This window comes from Nomascus leucogenys, chromosome 4 (assembly GCF_006542625.1).
Source record: "Nomascus leucogenys isolate Asia chromosome 4, Asia_NLE_v1, whole genome shotgun sequence".
Taxonomy (NCBI): domain Eukaryota; kingdom Metazoa; phylum Chordata; class Mammalia; order Primates; family Hylobatidae; genus Nomascus; species Nomascus leucogenys.
Genome location: NC_044384.1, coordinates 118,679,559 through 118,704,023, shown reverse-complemented (window position 1 = coordinate 118,704,023; position 24,465 = coordinate 118,679,559). Strand labels below are relative to the sequence as shown.

General features: G+C 43.0%; 1 protein-coding gene and 1 pseudogene across 4 annotated transcripts in view; both read left to right on the top strand.

Annotated features, from left to right (window-relative positions):
• The window catches only part of CNOT10 (CCR4-NOT transcription complex subunit 10), a 95,716-nt gene that overhangs the window by 55,425 nt on the left and 15,826 nt on the right, over nucleotides 1-24,465 (top strand). For 3 of the 4 annotated variants that reach the window (XR_004029799.1, XM_030812224.1, XM_003256815.3), the window contains 2 exons: nucleotides 1,082-1,162; nucleotides 24,047-24,160. Coding sequence is in view for 3 of the 4 variants with exons in the window: in XM_030812224.1 (XP_030668084.1) it covers nucleotides 1,082-1,162; nucleotides 24,047-24,160 (195 nt within the window). In the remaining variant the exon portion in view is untranslated. The remainder of the gene's footprint in view (nucleotides 1-1,081; nucleotides 1,163-24,046; nucleotides 24,161-24,465) is intronic. The other variant, XM_030812223.1, reaches the window with a different exon arrangement.
• Nucleotides 17,119-18,212, top strand: LOC100583437 (annotated as a pseudogene).

Genomic DNA, 24,465 nt, shown 5'->3' with positions numbered 1-24,465 from the left:
TCCTCGGCCTCCCAAAGTGCTGAGATTGCAGGCATGAGCCACTACACCCAGCTGGAAATTCTGCTTTTTATACATGGTATCGTTAAACTTACATCTCCCATCCCAGCATTTTTTCTTGATTATAATAGCAATCAATACATGTTTATTATAGAAAATTTGGGCCAGGTATGGTGGCTCATACCTGTAATCCCAGTGCTAAGGGAGACCAAGGCTGAAGGATTGCTTGAGGCTAGGAGTTCGAAGCCAGCCTGTCCAACATAATGAGACCCCATCTCTACAAGAAATAAAAAAATTAGTTGAGTGTGGTGCCAGGCACCATTAGTCCCAGCTACTTGGGAGGCTGATGTAGGAGGACTGCCTGAGCCCAGGAATTTGAAGCTGCAATGAGCTATGATCATGCCACACTGCACTCCAGCCTGGGCAACAGAGTCTCAAAAACCCAGTCTCAAGAAAAGGCAGGGGTTGGGGGGTCAGGGTAATTAGAATAATGAGAAATGCGTGAAAATTTTCAGTTACTTCCTTTCTGTAGTAAAGATACTGTTTTCGGTTAGAGATTTTTTAAAGCAGTATTGGAGGGGCGGGAGCAGTGGGGTAAGAAACTAATATACAATATAGCTTTAAGATGTTAGTGTTACCAAATTACTAAGCATTTCCATTGTTTAACTCTTTTACACTTTTGTTGTAAAAAGTTACACGGGAGGCCGGGGCGAGGTGGGTCACCTCTGTAAATCCCAGCACTTTGGGAGGCCAAGGCAGGCAGATCACCTGAGGTCAGGAGTTCGAGACCAGCCTGGCTAACATGGTGAAACCCTGTTTCTACTAAAAATACAAAAAATTAGCTGGGCGTGGTGGTGTGTGCCTGTAATCCCAGCTACTCGGGAGGCTGAGGCAGGAGAATCACTCAAACCTGGGAGGCGGAGGTTGCAGTGAGCCGACATCGTGCAATTGCACTCCATCCTGAGCGACAAGAGCAAAACTCTGTCTCAAAAAAAAAGTTGGGAGTAAGGACAGGGAAACAAAATTTTACGTTTAATTATTTATTTGTTGCTCTTCATAATTAAGACTCTTACCTCTATTTTAGCAGTAAAAGCCATGATGGAGATAAATTCATTCCAGCTCCACCTTCTTCTCCATTGAGAAAACAGGAATTAGAAAACTTAAAGTGAGTATCTAAACAAAATTAGCATTGCATCTATTGAAATGAACACATTTATGGCTGGGCACAGTGGTTCATACCTGTAATCCCAGCACTTTGGGAGGCCGAAGCTGGTGGATCACTAGGTCAGGAGTTCGAGACCAGCCTGGCCAAGATAGTGAAACCCTGTCTGTACTAAAAGTACAAAAATTAGCTGGGCGTGATGGCGGGTGCCTGTAATCCCAGTTATTTGGGAAGCTGAGGCAGGAGAATTGCTTGAACCTGGGAGGCGGAGGTTGCAATGAGTGTGCCACCGCACTCTAGCCTGAGCAACTCCATCTCAAAGAAAAAAAAAAAAGGAACACATTCTTTTTTATCTTGTTTATACTGTTAATATGATGAATTACACTGATCAAATGTTAAACCAGTCTTTCAATCTTGTGATAAACCCTACTTGGTCAGAATGTATTTTCTTTTGTATAAATTTTTAGATTTGATTTGTTAATACTTCGTTGGGAATAAGTGCTTCTATATCCATGAGGAAGATTGGTCCATACTTTTCTTTCCTTGAAATTATTTTGTCAGATTTGGTTTCAGGATTATGCTGACCATATAAATGAGTTGAGAAGTGCTTCATCTTCCTCTGTTTTCTGCAAGAGTCTGTGTAAGATAGGTATTACTCATGGATACAAAGAGGGGAACAACGGGCGCTGGGGCCTCCTGGTGGGTGGAGGGTGGGAGAGGATCAGAAAAAATAACTGTTGAGTACTAGGCTTAGTACCTGGGTGACAAAGTAATCTGTACAACAAACCCCCATGACACAAGTTTACCATATAAAAAACCTGAACATGTACCCCTGAACTAATAAAAAGGACAAGTATTACTTCTTCCTGAAGTATTTGATAGAATTCACCAGTGAAACCATCTAGCCTAGGATTTTCTTTGCAGGAAAATTTCTGATAATGAATTCAACTTGTTCAACAGAACACTTTTTTCAGATTTTGTATTTCTTTTTTTTTTTTTTTTTGAGATGGATTCTCGCTCTGTCGCCCAGGTTGGAGTGCAGTGGCGTGATCTTGGCTCACTGCAAGCTCCGCCTCCTGGGTTCCCACCATTCTCCTGCCTCAGCCTCCCGAGTAGCTGGGACTACAGGCGCCTGCCACCACGCAGGGCTAGTGTTTTGTATTTTTAGTAGAGACAGGGTTTCACCGTGTTAGCCAGGATGGTCTCGATCTCCTGACCTCGTGATCCGCCCACCTCGGCCTCCCAAAGTGCTGGGTTTACAGGCGTGAGCCACAGCATCCGGCCTGTATTTCATCTTATCTCAGTTTGGTTAAGTATTATTTTTCAAGGAATTTTCTGAGTTGTCAAATTTATTGGCCTAACATTGTTCATAATATTTTTTTACCTTTTTAATGTCTGTAGAATCTGCAGTTATACCTCTGTTTTCTTTCTTTTTTTTTTTTTGAGACGGAGTTTTACTCTCTGTCCCATGCTGGAGTGCAGTGGTGTGATCTCGGCTCACTGCAACCTCTGCCTACCAGTTTCAGGCGATTCTCCTGCCTCAGCTTCCCAAGAAGCTGGGATTACAAATGCCTGATAGCACGCCTGGCTAAATTTTTGTGTTTTTAGTAGAGACAGGGTTTTACCATGTTGGCCAGGCTAGTCTCGAACTCCTGACCTCAGGTGATCCACCCGCCTCGGCCTCCCAAAGTTCTGAGATTACAGGCATGAGCCACTGCGCCCGGCCAATTTTCATTTGTGATATTTGTGGGATCTCTTGCTTTCTGTCTTTTCTTTCCTAAGCAGTCCTGCTAGCAATTTACATATTGGATTGATGTTTTCAGAGAATAGACTTGTACTTCATTTTCTGTTTTCTATTTCATTTCTGCTCTTTATTTTATTCTTCTACTAACTCTGAGTTTATTTTGCTCTTTTTTTAACTTCTTATGCTGGTCACTGATTTTTAGATGGTCCTTTTCTACACAGTTCCCTTTAAGCCTGCTGTGACTTCATTCCACAAATAGTTATGTTTTATTTGTTTATTTCACTCCATGGTGTCTTTTTTTAAAAATTAAACTTCATTTAGAGACGATTGTAGATTCACATAATAGTCTAAAAAGTAATACAGATGCCTGGGCAACATAGTGAGACCCTGTCTCTAAAAAAATCAAAAAATTAGGCCAGGTGCAGTGGCTCACGCCTGTGATCCCAGCACATTGGTGGGATGCAGAGGCAGGCAGATCAGCTGAGGTCAGGAGTTCGAGATGAGCCTGGCCAACATGGTGAAACCCCATCTCTACTAAAAATACAAAAGTTGGCGAGGTGTGGTGGCGGGTGCCTGTAATTCCAGCTACTTGGGAGGCTGAGGCTGGAGAATCACTTGAGCCCAGGAGGCAGAAGTTGCAGTGAGCCAAGACTGCGCCATTGCACTCCAGCCTAGGCAACAAGAGTGAAACTCTGTCTCAAAAGAAAAAAAGAAAGAAAGAAAAAAAGAAAAAAAATTATCTGGGCATGATGTTGCATGCCTGTGGTTCCAGGTAGCTGACAGGCTGAGGTGGGAGGATCACTTTAAGCCCTGGAGGTCATGGCTGCAGTAAGCCGTGATTCTACCACCAAACTCCAGCATGGATGACAGATCGAGGTTCTGTCTCTAAAAATAAAAAACAATATAGAGACCTAATCTGCCCTTTACCCAGTTTTCTCAGAGATAACTTCTTATAGAACTTTCATACATGCTGGGCGCGGTGGCTCATGCCTGTAATCCCAGCACTTTGGGAGGCCGAGGTGGGTGGATCACAAGGTCAGGAGTTCAAGACCAGCCTGACCAATATGGTGAAACCCCATCTCTACTAAAAATACGAAAATTAGCTGGGTGTGGTGGCATGTGCCTGTAGTCCCAGCGACTCGGGAGGCTGAAGCAGGGGAATTGCTTCAACCGGGGAGGCGGAGGGAGGTTGCAGTGAGCCAAGATCGTGCTATTGCCTGAGCAACTGACACTGTCTCAAAAAAAGAACTTTAGTACAATGTCACAGTCAGGATATTGACACTGATACAGTCAAGATACAGAACTTTTTTTGTTTTACAATATTTTCATTACATTCAATTTCTTAAAATTTTTTTAAAATTTTGTGGCCGGGTGCAGTGGCTCATGCCTGTAATCCCAGCACTTTGGGAGGCCGAGGCCGGTGGATCACAAGGTCAGGAGATCGAGACCATCCTGGCTAACATGGTGAAACCCTGTCTCTATTAAAAATACAAAAAATTAGCTGGGCATGGTGGCGGGCGCCCGTAGTCCCAGCTACTTGGGAGGCTGAGCCAGGAGAATGGCGTGAACCTGGGAGGCAGAGCTTGCAATGAGCCGAGATCGCGCCACTGCACTCCAGCCTGGACGACAGAGCGAGACTCCATCTTAAAAAAAAAAAAAAAAAAATTTTTTTGTATAGGTGTGAGGTCTTGCTGTCCTGTCCAAGCTGATCTCAAACTTCTGGCCTCAAGCAATCCTCTCACCTTGGCCTCCCAAAGCACTGGGATTATAGTTGTGGGCCACCGTGCCTAACCCAGAACATTTTTATTACTACGAAAGATCCCTCATGTTGCCCTCTTATAGCCATACCCACTTCCACTCCTGCTCCTGCCCCTTATTTAACCCTTGGTTATGACTAATCTGCTTTTAATTTCTATAATTTTGTCTTTCAAAAATGTTATATAAATGGAATCATACAGTATGTAACCTTTTGGGATTGATTTTTTTCATTCAGTATAATTCTTGGAAAATTCATGTAAGTTTGCTGAGTAAATCAATTGTTGTTCCTTTTTATTGGTGAATATTATTCCATGGTATGATTGTACCTCAGTTTAATCATTCACCTTTTGTAGGACATCTAGCTTTATTCCAGTTCGGGGCTGTTACAAATAAAGCTGCTAGAAATATTCACAGGTATTTATGTGCACATAAATCTTTGTCTCTCAGGGATGAATGTCCAACAGTGCTGCATAGTAGGGGAGTTACATGTCTAATATTTTAAGAAACTGCCAAGGCTGGGCGCGGTGACTCACGTCCGTAATCCCAGCACTTTGGGCGGCCGAGGCGAGCAGATCACGAGGTCAGGAGTTCGAGACCAGCCTGGCCAACATAGTGAAACCCTGTCTCTACTAAAAATACAAAAAATTAGCCGGGCATGGTGGCGCGCACCTGTAGTCCCAGCTACTCTGGAGGCTGAGGCAGGAGAATCGTTTGAACCCAGGAGGCAGAGGTTGTGGTGAGCCGAAATCATGCCACTGCACTCCAGCCTGAGCAAGAGTGAGACTCCGTCTCAGAAAAAAACAAAAAAACAAAAACAGAAAAGAAAAGAAACTGCCAAACTCTTTTAACAGAGTGACTATACCATTTTACATTCCCACCAGTGGTATATGAGTGATCCAGTTTTTTTACCACAATATTTCGTATTTTCTTTTTTAAAAAAAATTTATTTTTTCATCACATACTTGTTTTGATATTTGTGTGTGTTGTAGGTATTTTTTTTTTTTTTTTCCGCCAGGCTGGAGTGCAATGGCATGATCTCGGCTCACTGCAACCTCCACCTCCTGGGTTCAAGCAATTCTCCTGCCTCAGCCTCCTGAGTAGCTAGGACTACAGATGTGTACCACCATGCCCAGCTAATTTTTGTATTTTTAGTAGAGATGGGTTTCACCATGTTAGCCAGGATGGTCTCTTGACCTCGTGATCCACCCGCCCCGGCCTCCCAAAGTGCTGGGATTACAGGCATGAGCCACCGCACCTGGCTTGTTGTAGGCACTTTTTACTTTACTCATTCTAATAGGGAAGTAAGATGTGTAGTGCTATCTCATTGTGATTTTTATTTGCATTTCTCTAATGAACTTCTTTTCATGTGGTATAGCTTTATTGTTTTGTTTTGGTGTGTTGTCGTTGTTGCTGTTGTTCTGAGACAGTCTTGCTGTGTTGCCCAGGCTGGAGTGCAGTAGAAGGAACTCAGCTCACTGCAACCTCCGCCTCCCAGGTGCAAGCGACTCTCATGCCTCGGCCTCCTGAGTAGCTGAGATTACAGGCATGTGCCACCACACCCTGCTAATTTTTGTATTTTTGGTAGAGATGGGGTGTCACCATGTTGGTCAGGCCAGTCTCAAACTCCTGAGCTCAAGTGATCTGCCCGCCTCAGCCTCCCACAGTGCTGGGATTATAGGCGTGAGCCACCACATCTGGCCTTTACCGGTAATTTTGTAGTCTGTAAACTGCTCTGTACCTTACTTTGTTCCCATATCAGCACAAACCTTTGTTTCACTCTTTCTCATGGGTGCCTAGAGTTGCATTTTGTGGATATGATCTAATTTATCTAACATTGCTTTTTATTGAGCTGTTTATAATGTTCTCAGCTTTTGCTGGTACAAATAATGCCGCAGTGAATATGGTTATACCCATTTAAAGGGAATCCTTAATGAAGAAGACATTTGAAACAGTTTTTCAAACTTGATTTAATTTTTACAAGTTTACTTGAATGAATACTAATCTTTTTTTTTTTTTTTTTGAGATGGATTTTTGCCCTTGTCTCCCAGGCTGGAGTGCAATGGCGTATCTTGGCTCACTGCAACCTCCGCCTCCTGAGTTCAAGCAGTTCTCCTGCCTCAGCCTCCCAAGTAGCTGGAATTACAGGCATACGCCACCACGCCCGGCTAATTTTTTATATTTTTAGTAGAGATGGGGTTTCACCATGTTGGTCAGGCTAGTCTCGAACTCCTGACCTCAGGTGATCCATCCGCCTTAGCTTCCCAAAGTGCCGGTATTACAGGCATGAGCCACCCACCTGGCTTAATGAGTACTAATCTTAGGATTGCTTTATTTATGTGTGCAATTTAAGAAGTATATTGTTTCTGCCAGGTGCAGTGGCTCACGCCTATAATCCCATCACTTTGGGAAGCCAAGGCAGGCAAATCGCCTGAGGTCAGGAGTTCGAGACCAGCCTGGCCAACATGGCAAAACCCTGTCTCTACTAAAAATACAAAAAAATTAGCTGGGCACGTTGGCACACACCTGCAGTCCCAGCTACTCAAGAGGCTGAGGCAGGAGAATTGCTTGAACCCAGAATGCAGAGGTTGCAGTGAGCCGAGATTGTGCCACTATACTCCAGCCTGGGTGACAGACTGAGACTCTGTCTCACATACACACACAAAAAAAGTAGTATATTGTCTTACAGTAGTTAAACATCTGCAGAGTTGTGTAATTTAACTTTACCTTCTGAGAATGTCATTAAAGAGAAGTGTGCATACAGGATGGGATTCCTCTCAAAGAGTTTTGTACCTTTCATGGGTCCAGCTGTTTGCTTTCCATATGTCATAGTAGGAGGATTGATAATTTTCAGAGAAAATAATATTACTTCCATTTTTTGTGTGTGTGAAAAGGAGCATAGGGCTTCCATAGGGAATGCCGTCATCATAAAGTGAGGCGAGAGTGGATTCTGTAGTATATATATATTTTTTTCTTATGGAGCAGATGGGAGGGAGAAAGGAAACAGTACAAGATGGAAGGAGCTTTAGGGTAGATTTATAAAAAGGACTGCTATGCCAGACAGTAGCAATGGTAACGTGGACACCAATGGTGAAGGGGAGTAGTCGTAAAAGAATTGTGTCGTAATTTTCAAAGCCGTAAAGCTCACAATGCAGTTGGGTGTGTTAAAGGGCAATTCTGTGGCAGGAGCCAGCTGTCTTCTATGTAAGGAGCCTGAGCACTGTGTTTTAAGATTGTGAAATTCTTTGAGATTTCATCTATTTCTGACCTGAACTCTTTAAGGTTATTGAAAATGTGACTAGTATATAGTTTAGCTTTTATGGACTATTATATTTCACCCCTTGTGCTCAATAATACCCAAGACACCAATGCAAATCCCCATTTTCTGTTTCCAGCATAACTAATATGCAGTAAATGATCATGACTTTTCCAATGGCCACTTTTTATGATATAGGTTTATAGCCCCTTGAGTATTTTTGTTGTTTTTCATTTGTACATAAATTAAGGTAAGTCCAAAAAATTTCATTCTAACCAATTTACCAAGTATGTTTTTAGAAGGCAGATAATAATTAAGTTGCGAGATTCTATATTAAATCAAGGTAGTTTTCAGAAAAATATTCTCACAATTGAAATTAAAATGTGGCCCCAGGCCAGGCGCGGTGGCTCAAGCCTGTAATCCTAGCACTTTGGGAGGCCAAAGCGGGCAGATCACGAGGTCAGGAGATCGAGACCATCCTGGCTAACACCGTGAACCCCCATCTCTACTAAAAATACAAAAAATTAGCCGGGCGTGTTGGCGGGCGCCTGGAGTCCCAGCTACTCGGGAGGCTGAGGCAGGAGAATGGCGTGAACCCGGGAGGCAGAGCTTTCAGTGAGCCAAGATCGCGCCACTGCACTCCAGCCTGGGCGACAGAGCGAGACTCCGTCTCAAAAATAAAATAAAATAAATAAATAAAAATTTAAAATAAAATAAAATAAAATAGGCCGGGCACGGTGGCTCACGCTTGTAATCCCAGCACTTTGGGAGGCCGAGGCGGGCGGATCACGAGGTCAGGAGATCGAGACCATCCTGGCTAACATGGTGAAACCCCGTCTCTACTAAAAATACAAAAAAAAATTAGCCGGGCTTGGTGGCGGGCGCCTGTAGTCCCAGCTACTCGGAGAGGCTGAGGCAGGAGAATGGCGTGAACCCGGGAGGCAGAGCTTTCAGTGAGCCAATATCGCACCACTGCACTCCAGCCTGGGCGACAGAGCGAGACTCCGTCTCAAAAATAAAATAAAATAAATAAATAAAAATTTAAAATAAAATAAAATAAAATAGGCCGGGCACGGTGGCTCACGCTTGTAATCCCAGCACTTTGGGAGGCCGAGGCGGGCGGATCACGAGGTCAGGAGATTGAGACCATCCTGGCTAACATGGTGAAACCCCGTCTCTACTAAAAATACAAAAAAAAATTAGCCGGGCTTGGTGGCGGGCGCCTGTAGTCCCAGCTACTCGGAGAGGCTGAGGCAGGAGAATGGCGTGAACCCGGGAGGTGGAGCTTGCAGTGAGCCGAGATCGCGCCACTGCACTCCAGCCTGGGTGACAGAGCGAGACTCCGTCTCACACACACAAAAAAATAAATAAAATAAAAATAAATAAAATAAAATAAAATGTGGCCCCAAATTAGGAAAATGTCTCAGAAATCAACTAACTAGTTTAACTGTAAGGTTTGGATGAAGTTAGAGATACTAATATAATGGATCAAGAAAGTTATACAGTCATCCTTTGGTATCCTTGAGGGATTGGTTCCAGGGCCCCCAACAGATACCACAATCCTCAGATATAAAATTCCTTACATAAAATGGTGTAGTAATTGCAGATAACCTGTGCACATCCTCTCATATACTTTACTTATTTTTATTTTATTTATTTATTTTTTTGAGACGTAGTTTTGCTCTTGTCACCCAGGCTGGAGTGCAATGGCTCAATCTTGGCTCACTGCAACCTCCTCCTCCTGGGTTCAAACGATTCTCCTGCTTCTGCCTTCCAAGTAGCTGGGATTGCAGGTGTGTGCCACAACGCCTGGCTAATTTTTGTATTATTAGTAGAGATGGGGTTTCACCATGTTGGCCAGGCTGGTATTGAACTCCTGGCCTCAAGTGATCCACCCATCTTGGCCTCCCAAAGTGCTGGGATTACAGGCATGAGCCACTGCACCCAGCCTTCTCTCATATACTTCAAGTCATCTTTAGAGTACTTATAATACCTAGTGCACTATATATGCTGTATAAACAGTTGTCATACTGTATTGGTTTTTAATTTAAAAAAATTATTGTAGTTTTTTTTATTATTATATTTTAGAATATTTTCTTTTTTTTATTTTTTATTTTTTTATTATTATTATTATTTTTTGAGACAGAGTCTCGCTCTGTCGCCCAGGCTGGAGTGCAGTGGCACGATCTTGGCTCACTGCAAGCTCTGCCTCCCGGGTTCACGCCATTCTCCTGCCTCAGCCTCTCCGAGTAGCTGGGACTACAGGCACCCGCCACCACGCCCGGCTAATTTTTTGTATTTTTAGTAGAGATGAGGTTTCACCGTGGTCTCGATCTCGTGACCTCGTGATCCGCCCGCCTCGGCCTCCCAAAGTGCTGGGATTACAAGCGTGAGCCCCCGCCCCCAGCTATTTTAGAATATTTTCTATTTATAGTTGGTTGAATCTACAGATTTGGAACCTGTGGATTCCAAGCACCAGCTGTACACATAATGACACTTTTAGAAATTTGCTTCCGTTTCTGAACCACTCAATGCTGTATGAAGCCATAAGTTTTATTCAGTTAAGGAGATAACATACTCACACAAACATTCTGGGCCCTGGAATTAAATAAATGCTATGACTTTGAAATTTTAAGGTGGTTCTGTTCCTAGATGTTTACCAAAGAGAAACAGAAGCTTGTCCACAAAAGAATTTTATAGCAGCTTTACTCCTGGTAGACAAAACCTAGACATAGCCCAGGTATTCATCAGTAGAAGAATGGATAACTAAGTTGTATTACACTCGTATTTTGCAATACTAGTCAGCTATAAGGAAGAACCAGTGAGGTCGGGCACAGTGGCTCATGCCTGTAATCCCGACGCTTTGGGAGGTCCAGGCAGGCAAATTGCTTGAGTCCAGGAGTTTGAGACAAGTGTGGGCAACATGGTGAAACCCCGTCTGTACAAAAAATTGGCCAGGCATGGTGCTGCACGCTTGAAGTTCCAGCTGCTCAGGAGGCTGAGGTGGGAGGATCACCTGAGCCCTGTAGGTTTGAGGCTGCAGTGAGCTGAGGTTGCACCAATGCACTCCAACCTGGGTGACAAAGTGAGACCCTGTCTCAAACCAAAACCAATTACTAATGCACAAGTTAATATGGATGAATCTCAAAACATTTTTCTGTTTCTTCTTTTCCTTCGCATAAGGTATCTACTGTGTGATTCCATTTATACCATTTATATGACAAACAAAACTTTATGAATAGACAAAACTAATTTATGTTGCTAGAAATCAGAACAGTGGTTGCGGGAATTGGCTGGAAAGAAATATAAACGCATCAATTTAAGCAGCAGACCCCGACCTTTTTGGCACCAGGGACCAGGATCATGGTAGACTATTTTTCTGTGGACAGGGTTGCAGGGGAGGTGGTTTCAGGATGATTCAAAAACATTACATTTATTGTGCACTATATTTCTATTATTATTACATTGTAATATATAATGAAATAATTATACAACTCACCATAATGTAGAATCAGTGGGAGCCCTGAGCTTGTTTTCCTACAACTAGATGGTCCCATGTGGTGGTTATGGGAACAGTGACAGATCATCAGGCATTAGATTCTCATATGGAGCACACAACCTAAATTCCTTGCAGGCGCAGTTCACGATAAGATATGCACTCCTATGAGAATCTAATGCTGCTGCTGATCTGACAGGAGGTGGAGCTCAGGCAGTAATGCAAGTCATGGGAGCAGCTGTAAATATAGATGAATATAGCTGTAAATATAGGTGTGGTGGCGGGCACCTGTAGTTCCAGCTACGCGGGGGGCTGAGGCAGGAGAATCACTTGAACCCGGGAGGCGGAGGTTGTGGTGAGCTGAGATTGTGCCACTGCACTCTAGCCTGGGCGACAGAGCGAGACTCTGTCTCAAAAAAAATAAATATAATAGGCCAGGCGAGGTGGCTCACACCTGTAATCCCAGCACTTTGGGAGGCCAAGGCAGGTGGATCACCTGAGGTCAAGAGTTTGAGATCAGCCTGGCCACCATGGTGAAACTCTGTCTCTACTAAAAATACAAAAAAATTAAGTGGGTGTAGTGGCGCATGCCTGTAATCCCAGCTATTAGGAGGCTGAAGCAGGAGAATCGCTTGAACCCAGAAGGTGGAGGTGGAGGTTGTGGTGAACCCAAATGGCGCCTTTGCACTCCAGCCTGGGCAACAAGAGTGAAAGTCCGTCTCCATAAATAAATAAAATAAAATAAAAATAATTTTACGTGTTTCTTTTAATGTTATTTTTTAAACGTGTCTGTTAGAAAAATTTAAATTACATTTATGGCTTCAGTTATATTTCTTCCTTTTTTCTGTCTTTTACAAAAAAATCTGTACCACAAACTTTCACTACACCACACACAAACTTCTGGCCTCAAGCAATTCTCCCACATCAGCCTCCCGGATAACTAAGACTACAGGCATGGGCTGGGCTTGGTGGCTCACGCCTGTAATCCCAGCACTTTGGGAGGCCGAGGCGGGCAGATCACTTGGTCAAGAGATCGAGACCATCCTGGCCAACATGGTGAAACCCCGTCTCTACTAAAAATACAAAAATTAGCTGGGCGTAGTGGCGCACCCATGTAGTCCCAGCTCCTCGGGAGGCTGAGGCAGGAGAATTGCTTGAATGCAGGAGGCAGGGGTTGCAGTGACCCGAGATTGTGCCACTGCACTCCAGCCCGGCGACAGAGCAAGACTCCGTCCCAACGCTCCCCCTCTCCAAAAAAAAAAAAAAGACTGCAGGCATGTACCGCCATACCCAGCTACTTTTTTATTTTTTTTGTAGAGCCGGGGTCTCACTGTGTTGCCCAATCTAGTCCTAACACTCCTGGGCTGAAGTGAAACTCCTAGGCTGAAGCAGTCTTCCCACCTTGGCCCCCAAAGCATTGAAATTACAGGTGTGAGCCACTGCAGTTGGCTATGGCTCTAATTATATTTCTCTTGAACAGGGCTGCTCTAAGGTTTTAAGACAAGTGTGTTCGAATGTCTGTATGTTATAACATGATTTTTACATGTGTGAATGTTGTTACTATTCCACAGTTTTTTTGTACCACAAATTTTAACTGAATTATTTATCTCTTTAGAAAATTTCTTTTGTTAAAAGTCTTAATACCCAAAGGAATCTTAGAACACAGTTTCTTGGGCAGGATTGATATTTTGGCTATATTCGTTGATTTAGATGTGAATGTTTGCAGCATACATTTGGGAGATGATAGGTTTTTGAAATAACAATGATTGATCGTAATAGAATAATGTATTTTTCTTCTGATGTGTTTTTTGGTATTTATTTATTTAGAGATGGAGTCTCGCTCCGTGGCCCAGGCTGGAGTGCAGTAGCGCAGTCTTGGCTTGCTGCAACCCCTGTCTTCCGGGTTCAAATTATTCTCCTGCCTCAGCCTCCCGAGTAGCTGGGATTACAGCTGCCCACCACACCCGGCTAATTTTTGTATTTTTTGTAGAGACGGGGTTTCACCATTTTGGCCAGGCTGATCTCAAAAACACCTGACCTCAAGTGACCTGCCTACCTCTGCCTTCCGACGTGCTGGGATTACAGGTGTGCGCCACCATGCCCGGCCTGTTTTTGTTTTTTGTTTTTTTGTGTTTTTTTGTTGTTGTTGTTGTTGTTGAGAGGGAGTCTCACTCTTTTGCCCAGGCTGGAGTGCAGTGGCACAATCTTTGCTCACCCACCTCTGGGTTCAAGCAGTTCTCCTGTCTCAGCCTCCCGAGTAGCTGGGATTACAGACGTGCATAACCACACCCAGCTAATTTTTGTATTTTTAGTAGAGATGGGGTTTCACCATTTTGGCCAGGCTGATCTCGAACTTCCAACCTCAGGTGATCCACCTGCCTCAGACTCCCAAAGTGCTGGGATTACAGGCATGAGCCAACGCATCCAGCCAAGAGTTCTTTATATGTCCTAGATACAACTATCAGATATATGACTTGTAGTTATTTTCTCACATTCTGAGGGTTGTCTCTTCACTTTTTTGAAGGTGTCCTTTGAAGCATAAACGTTTTTCATTTTGATGAACTTTAATTCTTATTTTTGTTGTTGCTTGTGCTTTTCATGCCATATCTAAGACTTCTTCACTAAATCCAAGATCATAAGGATTTACCATGTCTTCCTCTAAGAATTCTAAGTTTTAGCACTTAAATTTAGGTCTTTTATCCATGTTGAGTTAAATTTTTTTTTTTTTTTGAGACTGAGTTTTGCTCTTGTTGCCCAGGCCAGAGTGCAGTGGCATGATCTCTGCTCACCTCAACCTCCACCTCTCGGGTTCAAGTGATTCTCCTGCCCCAAGCCTCCCGAGTAGCTATGATTACAAGAATGTGCCACCACACCTGGCTAATTTTGTATTTTTAGTAGAGACAGGATTTCCCCATGTTGGTCATGCTAGTCTCGAACACCCGACTTTCGGTGATCTGCCTGCCTCGGCCTCCCAAAGTGCTGGGATTACAGGCATGAGCCACCGCGGCCTGCCTTATTTTTAGTTGATTTTTATAGATGAGGAGAGATAAGGCTCAACTTCATTTTTTTTTTGCATACTACGATCTTGTTAATAGTAGAGAAATATCGGGTGATGGGTGCACCAAAATTTCACACATCACCACTAAAGAACTTGTATAACCAAATACCTGTTCCCTCAAATACCTATGGAAATAAAATGAAGGTAGGAAGGAAGGGAGGGAGGGAGGAAGAAAGGAAATAGCTGGGTGTGGTGGCTCACGCTTGTGATCCCAGCACTTTGAGATGCTAAAGTGGGAGGATCCCTTGAGTCCAGGAGTTCAAGATCAGCCTGGCCTACATAGTGAGACCTTGTCTCTACAAAAAATTTAGTCTGGGCATGATGGCGCACGCCTGTAGTCCTAGCTACTTGGGAGACTGAAGTGGGAGGATCGCTTGGGCCCAGAAGGTAGAGGCTGCAGTGAGCCGAGATCACACCAGCCTGGATGACAAGAGCTAGACACTGTGTCAAAAAAGTAAGGGCTGGGCACAGTGACTCACGCCTGTAATCCCAGCACTGTGGGAGGCCAAGGTGGGTGGATCACCTGAGGTCAGGAGTTCGAGACCAATCTGACCAATACAGTGAAACCCCATCTCTACTAAAAATATAAAAATTAGCTGGGTGCGGTGGTGTGTGCCTGTAGTCTCAGCTACTCAGGAGGCTAAGACAGGAGAATTGCTTGAACCCTGGAGGCCGAAGTTGCAGTGAGCCAAGATCGCACTACTGCGCTCCATCCTGAGCAACAGAGCAAGACTCCATCTCAAAAACTAAAAAGAGTAAAGAAGTAATTTCATAGATTTAGTCATATAACAATATTTCTTTTTTTTTTTTTTTTGAGGCAGAGTCTTACTCTCTTGCCCAGGCTGGAGTGCAATGGCGCGATCTCGGCTCCTGCAACCTCTGCCTCCTGGGTTCAAGCAATTCTCCTGTCTTAGCCTCCCGAGTAGCTGGGATTACAGGTGCATGCCACCAGGCCCGGCTAATTTTTGTATTTTTAGTGGAGACTGGGTTTCACCATGTTGGTCAGGCTGGTCTCGAACTTCCTGACCTCGTGATCCGCCCATCTCAGCCTCCCAGAGTGCTGGGATTACAGGCGTGAGCCACCGGGCCTGGCTATATAACAATATTTCATTGTTGCATAGTGGTTTAATAACTGTCATGGGTATGAACTGACTCTTACCCACATCAGCCTCCCGATGTGCTGAGATTATAAGCATGAGCTACAGCACCTGGCCTGAAAATGAAATTTTAATTTAATTGGTCATTTCTAAAATGGGAGGCCACAAAAGGGATAAAAGGAAATGTTTGGAGCAAATTTAATTAAGCCCAGTTAAGTTATTCCACAAGTGTAAATTATAAAGCTTAATTAGTTCTTTCAGACTCTAATGTGACAGTCAGTGAATTATTTTCCATTCAGTTAAAAGGGACCTCCTGTGGTCCAGTGTTTATAAAAGAAGATGAATCAAACAAATGGTTGATAACATAAATATTATAGACAGTTTTAGTGTGCTTAAGAAACCATATTTCTTCTGTTGTTAGCCCAGTGGTGATATTGTAGCCCATAAGACATAACTAAAAGAGGATTATGGCTAATAATCTTTTGAATCTTATATTGCTTTTGCTAGAGATCCAGCCCCATTTCAGTCTCACAACTGAGTGTGGTCCTCCTGAAACTTGTTCATCTAATGAATTCTACCATAGAAGGAGCCTACCTGTGTGACATTTCCTTCACACTGTCAGCAATTTGTGTTCACGTTGGCATGATTCACATCTGCCTCCAAGGATCTCATTTAGATGAACTGGTGTTCAGATTGATCACAAACCAGGGTTAAAATAATTCTTCAGGCCAGATGGGATGGCTCACTGTAATCCCAGCACTTTGGAAGGCCAAGGCAGGTGGATCACCTGAGGTTGGGATTTCGGGACCAGCCTGACCAATATAGAGAAACCCCATCTCTACTAAAAATACAAAATTAGCTGGGAGTGGTGGTGCATGCCTGTAATCCCAGCTAGTCGAGACGGCTGAGGCAGGAGAATCGCTTGAACCCAGGAGGCAGAGATTGTGGTGAGCCGAGATCACGCCATTGTACTCCAGCCTGGGCAACGAGAGTGAAACTCTGTCTCAAAAAAAAAAAAAAAAAAAAAAAATTCTTCAGTGGTCTGCCACTCTGTGGAAACCCCACAGGGCCACTAATGTGGATAAATCATTTAACCCCTGTGGGCCGCCTTTTCCTTTTCTGTCAAATAAAGCAATTGGATTAGGTGATCTTAAGGTCCTGTCCATGTGTAAAATGCTAAGTCTCTGTGACTTTATATTTTATTTGCTGCCCAGGATAAGACTGTGGTTATTTGGGATGCTAGATTTGATAAAGATAAAACTTTTTTAGCTTTTTTGCGTTGGACTTCTATTTGTGTTGGATTTAGACTATGTTTGTCAGTAAGATTCTTTTTGCACAGAACTGTTATTAGCAAAATGTTTACAGAAGACAAAATTAAAAACTAATTGAACATCTAAACTTCTGTTAAGAGTTGAAAGTTGGTTGGGTGTGGTGGCTTATTCCTGTAATCCCAGCACTTTGGGAGGCCGAGGTGGGCGAATCACCTGAGGTTGGGAGTTGGAGACCAGCCTGACCAACATGGAGAAACCCCTTCTCTACTAAAAATACAAAAATTGAGAAGTTTCCCCCTTGGGCAGTGGCGGAGGTGGTAACCGCGATAGTAGCAGCTCTGGCGGCAGTAACAGTGACTATGAGGATGGTGGCAGCTGCAGTAGGACCTGCAACATCCCAGAGGTTTTTCCAGAGCTTCTTGGATGCTCTAATTGATGAGGACCCCCAGGCGGCATTAGAGGAGCTGACTAAGGCTTTGGAACAGAAACCAGATGATGCATAATATTAGTGTCAAAGAGCTTATTGTCACATTCTTCTTGGGAATTACTGTGTTGCTGTTGCTGATGCAAAGAAGTCTCTCGAACTCAATCCAAATAATTCCACTGCTATGTTGAGAAAAGGAATATGTGAATGCTATGAAAAAAACTATGCTGCTGCCCTAGAAATTTTTACCGGACAAAAATTAGTGCAGATGCTAATTTCAGTGTCTGGATTAAAAGGTGTTAAGAAGCTCAGAATGGCCCAGAATCTGAGGTGTGGACTCATCAGTCAAAAATCAAGTATGACTGGTATCAAACAGAATCTCAAGTAGTCATTACACTTATGATCAAGAATGTTCAAAGAATGATGTAAATGTGGAATTTTCAGAAAAAGAATTGTCTGCTTTGGTTAAACTTCCTTCTGGAGAGGATTACAATTTTAAACTGGAACTTCATCCTATAATACCAGAACAGAGCATATTTAAAGTAGTTTCAACAAAGATTGAAATCAAACTGAAAAAGCCAGAGGCTGTGAGATGGGAAAAGCTAGAGGGGCAAGGAGATGTGCCTACACCAAAACAATTCATAGCAGGTGTAAAGAACCTACATCCATCATCATCTCCTTATACAAGAAATTGGGATAAATTAGTGGGTAAAATCAAAGAAGAAGAAAATAATGAAAAGTTGGAGGGAGATGCAGCTTTAAACAGATGATTTCAGCAGATCTCTTCAGATGGTTCTGATGAAGTGAAATGTGCCATGAACCAATCCTTTGTGGAGTCTGGTGGTACAGTTTTGAGTACCAGCTGGTCTGATGTAGGTAAAAGGAAAGTTGAAATCAATCCTGATGATATGGAATGGAAAAAATACTAAATAAATTAATTTGCTCTCACACACACACAAAAAAATACAAAAATTAGCTGGGCGTGGAGGTGCACGCCTGTAATCCCAGCTACTGGGGAGGCCAAGGCAGGAGAATTGCTTGAACCCAGGAGGCAGAGGTTGCAGTGAGCCAAGATCATGCCATTGTACTCCAGCCTGGGCAACAAGAGCAAAAAACTCTGTCTCAAAAAAAAAAAAAAAAAAAAAGTTGAAGGTTGACAAGTTTAACATTTTTTGAATTATTGTAGACAAATTAGCATTAATATTTTTTTCTTTAGAGATTTTATTTATTGGCCAGGTGCGGTGGCTCACTCCTGTAATCCCAGCACTTTGGGAGGCCGAGACGGGAGGATCATGAGGTCAGGAGATCGAGACCATCCTGGCTAACACGGTGAAACCCCGTCTCTACTAAAAATGCAAAAAATTAGCTGGGCGTGGTGGCGGGCACCGGTAGTCCCAGCTACTCAGGAGGCTGAGGCAGGAGAATGGCATGAACCTTGGAGGCGGAGCATGCAGTGAGCCAAGATCGTGCCACTGCACTCCAGCCTGGGCGACAGAGCGAGACTTCATCTCAAAAAAAAAAAAAAAATATATATATATATATATATATATATATATTTTTTTTTTTTTTTTTTAATTTTATTTTTTTGAGACGAAGTCTCGCTCTGTTTTCCAGGCTGGAGTGCAGTGGCGTGATCTCTGCTCACTGCAACCTCTGTCTCCTGGGTCCAAACGATTCTCCTGACTTGGCCTCCTGAGTAGCTGGGACTACAGGCATGCACCACCATGCCCAGCTAATTTTTGTATTTTTGGTAGAGACGGGGTTTCACCATGTTAGTCAGGCTGGTCTCAAACTGCTAATCTCAGGTGATCAGCCTGCCTCGGCCTCCCATAGTTCTGGGATTACAGTCATGAGCCACCGTGCCTGGCCTCTTTTGAAATTCAAAAATCTCGGCTACTCTGGGTTTACTGCCCATGGGGTAGCCCTGCTCTCCAAGGACCATTACAAAACAAAAAAACAGATATTCCCATATTCAGTTTGTTGAAAGAAATTACATTAACTGGGCACGGTGGCTCACGACTGTAATCCCAGCACTTTAGGAGTCCAAGGCAGGCAGATCACCTGAGGTCAGGAGTTCGAGACCAGTCTGGCCAATATGGTGAAGCCCCATCTCTACTAAAAATACAAAATTAGGCATGTGTGGTGGTGAATGCCTGTAGTCCCAGCTACTCAGGAAGCTGAGGCAGGAGAATCACTTGCAACCGGGAAGTGGAGGTCGTGGTGAGCAGAGATCATGCCATTGCACTCCAGCCTGGGTGACAAGAGTGAAACTCCATCTCAAAAAAAAAAAAAAAGAAAAGAAATTACATTATTAGATTTTTTATTTTTATTTTCTTTTTTCTTTTTCTTTTTCCTTTTTTTTTTTTTTTTTTTTTTTTTGAGACGGAGTTTCACTCTTGTTGCCCAGGCTGGAGTGCAATGGCATGATCTCAGCTCACTTTAACCTCTGCCTCCCAGTTTCAAGCAATTCTCCTGCCTCAGCCTCCCAAGTAGCTGGGATCACAGGCATGTGCCACCATGCCTGGGTAACTTTTTGTATCATTATTGGATTTTTTAAGGAAATTTTTCAAATGTTTGCTGTGAGGCTACTTTGTAAATTTATTTTCCTTTGACAAATGGTGACTGACTGGATTTACCCTCATTTTAGCCTTTTTAAATAAGGGTTAAACTATTTCAGATATTTGGTTTAGATTTCTTTAACTCACAGGATCTATGGCTTGACAAATTTTAATGCCTAGTCTTGCATAGCTTGTTGTAACTTGGTGCTTGAAGAAAATGTTTACTCCTTTCTTTTCCTTTCCTTTTTTTTTTTTTCTTCTTTTTTTATCTCCTTTTCCAAGGGTTGGCATTCTGGGGACCTAGAGCTAGTTCCTTCAGCATGTGAAGGGGAGAGTGGGGTTTTGTCAGATCCTCCACAGGGGGGAAAAGCTAGTGTCTCTTCCCTTGAGGTATAGTTCTTCCAGTCTGATGAACTGTCAGATCCACTGAGTCATTGGTAAAGCAGATTGGACAGTGACTCGAGGAAGTGGGGGTGGGGACAATATTTTAAGTAGTAACTATCAAAAGTAAAGTGATTCTCTGGGGACTCAGTAGAGCCATGTGTGCTTCTAGTGTTAGCAGTCTGCAGGAATTGTGCAGAGTGCGGTGTTTTCTAAGAGGAAAAGGAGGATGAGTGTGAGAGTGATGAGAGGTGAGTTGGGATGGATTGTAACGCACCAAGAGAAGGGAGCACAAATGTTGGTTTGAGTTTCGCGCAATGAAACTTGCTTAATCCTGATGGCTCTTAATCAGAATGTCAGCCCTAAAGTTTCATATTCACAGTTGAGAACTTTTAATTGAATGATTATTTTTTATAGAGTCTTTTACCCTGTTTTGATTTAGAATTTGAAGAAAGCAGATTTTTATATTATACGTAATTATAGTTTGGGCTTCCTGGGAAACAGAATCCTGCTGCAAATCTTACATGACTGATTTCTGGACCCAAAGTGGGTTTGACAGTGGGCTGGAGCAGTAATAGCCCACCTACTGTCGGGAGAGGCCAGGGCAGGCATTTCCCAGCAAGCATGCCTGAAGCGGGTCTTGTCCTAGACTCTAGGACCTAGATCATGCAGGAAAAGTCCCGTTTGTGGGAGCTGGAAAAGAGTTGGCTTCATTAGCAAAGTGACCTACCAACAGGAAAGGTGGGGGTCTGGAGAAGCAGATTTAAAATGTTAAAAGCTGTGTTTCTTTAACGAATACTTATTAAGCACCTACTGCCTATGTGAGATACTGCTCTTGTCTGTGTAGGAAACCACAGATGTGTGCTTCTGCTTTTAAGGAGCTTATGTTTTACACTGACCTTTGGCAGAGTCACATATGAAAATGGATATCGGGCCGGGTGCAGTGGCTCACACCTATAATCCCAGCACTTTGGGAGGCCAAGGCGGGCAGATCGCAAGGTCAGGAGTTTGAGACCAGCCTGGCCAACATAGTGAAACTCCATCTCTACTAAAAAAATGCAAAAAATTAGCTGGGCGTGGTGGCGGGCACCTGTAATCCCAGCTACTTGGGAGGCTGAGGCAGGAGAATAGCTTGAACCAAGCAGGCAGAGGTTGCAGTGAGCTGAGATTGCGCCACTGCACTCCAGCCCAGGCAAGAGAGCAAGACTCCGTTTCAAAAGGGGAAAAAAAAAAAAAAGGATACTAAATTTTGTAACTGTCATTCACATAGGCCCTGAAGTAATTTTTTTTTTGTGTGTGACGGAGTTTCGCTCTTGTTGCCCAGGCTGGAGCGCAATGGCGCGATCTCACCTCGCCGCAACCTCCACCTCCCGGGTTCAAGCGATTCTCCTGCCTAAGCCTCCCAAGTAGCTGGGATTACAGGCATGTGCCACCACGCCCAGCCAATTTCGTATTTTTAGTAGAGATGGGGTTTCTCCGTGTTGGTCAGGCTGGTCTCGAACTCCCGACCTCAGGTGATCCGCCTGCCTCAGCCTCCCAAAGTGCTGGGATTACAGGCATGAGCCACCACACCCAGCCACTAATGGTCTTCTTGAGCCTCTGGAGACTGGACCTTTAATAGTCTTTTTTTGTTCGTAAGTAGTACATATGAGCTGGGCGCGGTGGCTCACGCCTGTAATCCCAACACTTTGGGAGGCCGAGGCGGGCAGATCATGAGGTCAGGAGATCGAGACCATCCTGGTTAACACGATGAAACCCCGTCTCTACTAAAAATACAAAAAAATTAGCCGGGCGTGAAGGTGAGCGCCTGTAGTCCCAGCTACTCAGGAGGCTGAGGCAGGAGACTGGCGTGAACCCGGCAGGCGGAGCTTGCAGTGAGCCGAGATCACGCCACAGCACTCCAGCCTGGGTGACAGAGCGAGACTCCATCTCAAAAAAAAAAAGTAGTACATATCTGATATGTTGTAGTTACTCAGTATACTTCTTGAATGAATGAATGTCATTGCCATTTTAAAATTAAAAATACAAATAAGCCAAAAGGAGAAATTAAGTCACCAGTCTTGCCACACAGACCTAACTGCTAACATTCTTCTAAAGATGGAAGATAACTAGCCTTCTGCCTCTGGTCCCTTAGTCTTCCTTCATGGGGAGGGTTCATTGTAGGGACTGTGGCCATGGGACAACCTTGCTGGTAAAGCCAGCTGTTGAAGAGCCAGAAATATTGATAGTAGGCTTGCCAGGAAAATTCCTTTGAAAGTGGCACTACTTGGTTGCTCTCAAATTACTATCTTCTGTAACAAGGGTCAGATTTAAAATTATATACTCAGGGACAAAATATAAACTTGTGTTTGGATTAAACTTTTTCTGCCTGTTTAAAAAGACAAGTTAGAATACCTATGTTGTGTATGCCTAGAACTTAGAAAAATTATAATGTACAAGAATCTTTTCCGTTGTGTTTTTTTGTAAGTGGTCTTGTGAGTTAATAAAGAAGCAATGTGATTGGATGGGAAGAACAGCGGATTGGGAGTCTACAATGTCAAATGTTAGTCCCAACTAATCACACACTAAGCTAAAGACTGTGTTTACTCACTGTGAGTCTCAGTTTCCACATCAGTTAAACAAGGAACCACACTAGACAGTCTTTCAGCCCTCCCATGGTAGTATAAGGCATAAACCTCAATTTCCTTATGCTTCTCCAGGACCAATCTACTTTTCTGTGTTAAGAGTTGAGGGTCTGCCTTTCTAAGATTCTAGGAACCAAATTCTAGGGCAGTTTTCTAAGATTCTAGGAACCAAAAGTTAGCAAGTGAAGAGGAAACAGGATACTTTTGAATTTGCCCAGCTGTGCTTTTTATAGGAAGAGCCATTTCTAGTCAGAGGATTTCAGAACATTTCAAAACTCTGTGGTGATATACTGGTTACATTCTTCCTTAGACTAAAATTACAACCTGAATACACTTAATGATACATATGTGTATTGTAATTTGTAAACATAACTCAAAACCCTGTATCTGAGTCAGGTCATTTGTGGTTAGCCATTCAGACTTCATTTCTATTTGACAAGGGTTTATTTTAAGATTGCTTTGTGGAGCAGTTGTTTAACATTCAAGTGATCTATTAGTGTTAAGTCTTTAACCAGACTTGTTTTAAATGAGCTGTCTGTGAAGTAGAAAACCAAATATTATAGAAACTTAGATTTCCAATCCAACTTAGCAAAATCAGTGTAACTTAAATGTTGTCTTCACATATGTTTGTTTAACCTGTTTTTTTCCTTCAGTATTCCTTTAGAAGAATAGTAACTGTGTGAATAAAACTTTTTAGTTACTCTTGATACTGTTGTTTAGCAAGAACTGTAGACTTAATTGGTTGAGAAAAGAACATTTGGAGTAAATGAATGCTTTAGTAAGTTAATTATTTCTTAGCATATCACAAATATATGTAGAAAGAATAAGATCTGATTCTACAGCTTTATTCGTAGGTTACTAAAAGCAAACTTCTATGGAATTTAGTTCTCATTAGGCTATATATATATAGTGTGTGTGTGTGTGTGTGTGTATTTATACATACATACATACATACAGGCTATGTATTGTAATCCATTTGGTTATTTTGTTGGGGATGTGGGTCAATTGGATGAAAGCTAAAGATGACTTATGTAAATAGCCAGACTATGCTTCAGAATTGTTTTACACATCAATCTAATTCTTACCGTTAGTACCGTGGCTTCCTCTCCTCTTTCCTGGTGTCCAGATTGTGACAGCTAAAGTGCATTTCTTCCTATTTAGCAAATATAACCATTATCAATTTTTAAAATGAGATTTTCGGCCCCTTCTCTTTTGTGTTATAGGTGCTCCATACTTGCTTGCAGTGCCTACGTGGCTCTGGCTTTGGGTGATAACCTTATGGCTTTGAATCATGCAGATAAACTTCTTCAGCAGCCCAAGCTGTCAGGATCTCTCAAGTAAGTGTGGCTTGCCCTGTTTGTCCCGGTTTCTTTTGTTTTGAGGTTTCTCCTTGGTTTGTGGTTTAAGTTGCTTCTTTTGACTCCTCCAGTGGAATATATATTTGTAAGGAAAGCAACAGTTTAAAAGAACTTTTTTTAACCCATGCCTCTGCAGTGAAAACATTTTCACTTGTGCTGTACTGAGTGTTAGGAGACAAAAACTTCGGACTCTAGTGTCCACTTCTAGGCTTCACTGCAGCACTTTAATTCCCCAAATAAGTCAAGTCCTCAGAGAGAAGACCTACAGAAAAAGGAGTTTGGTC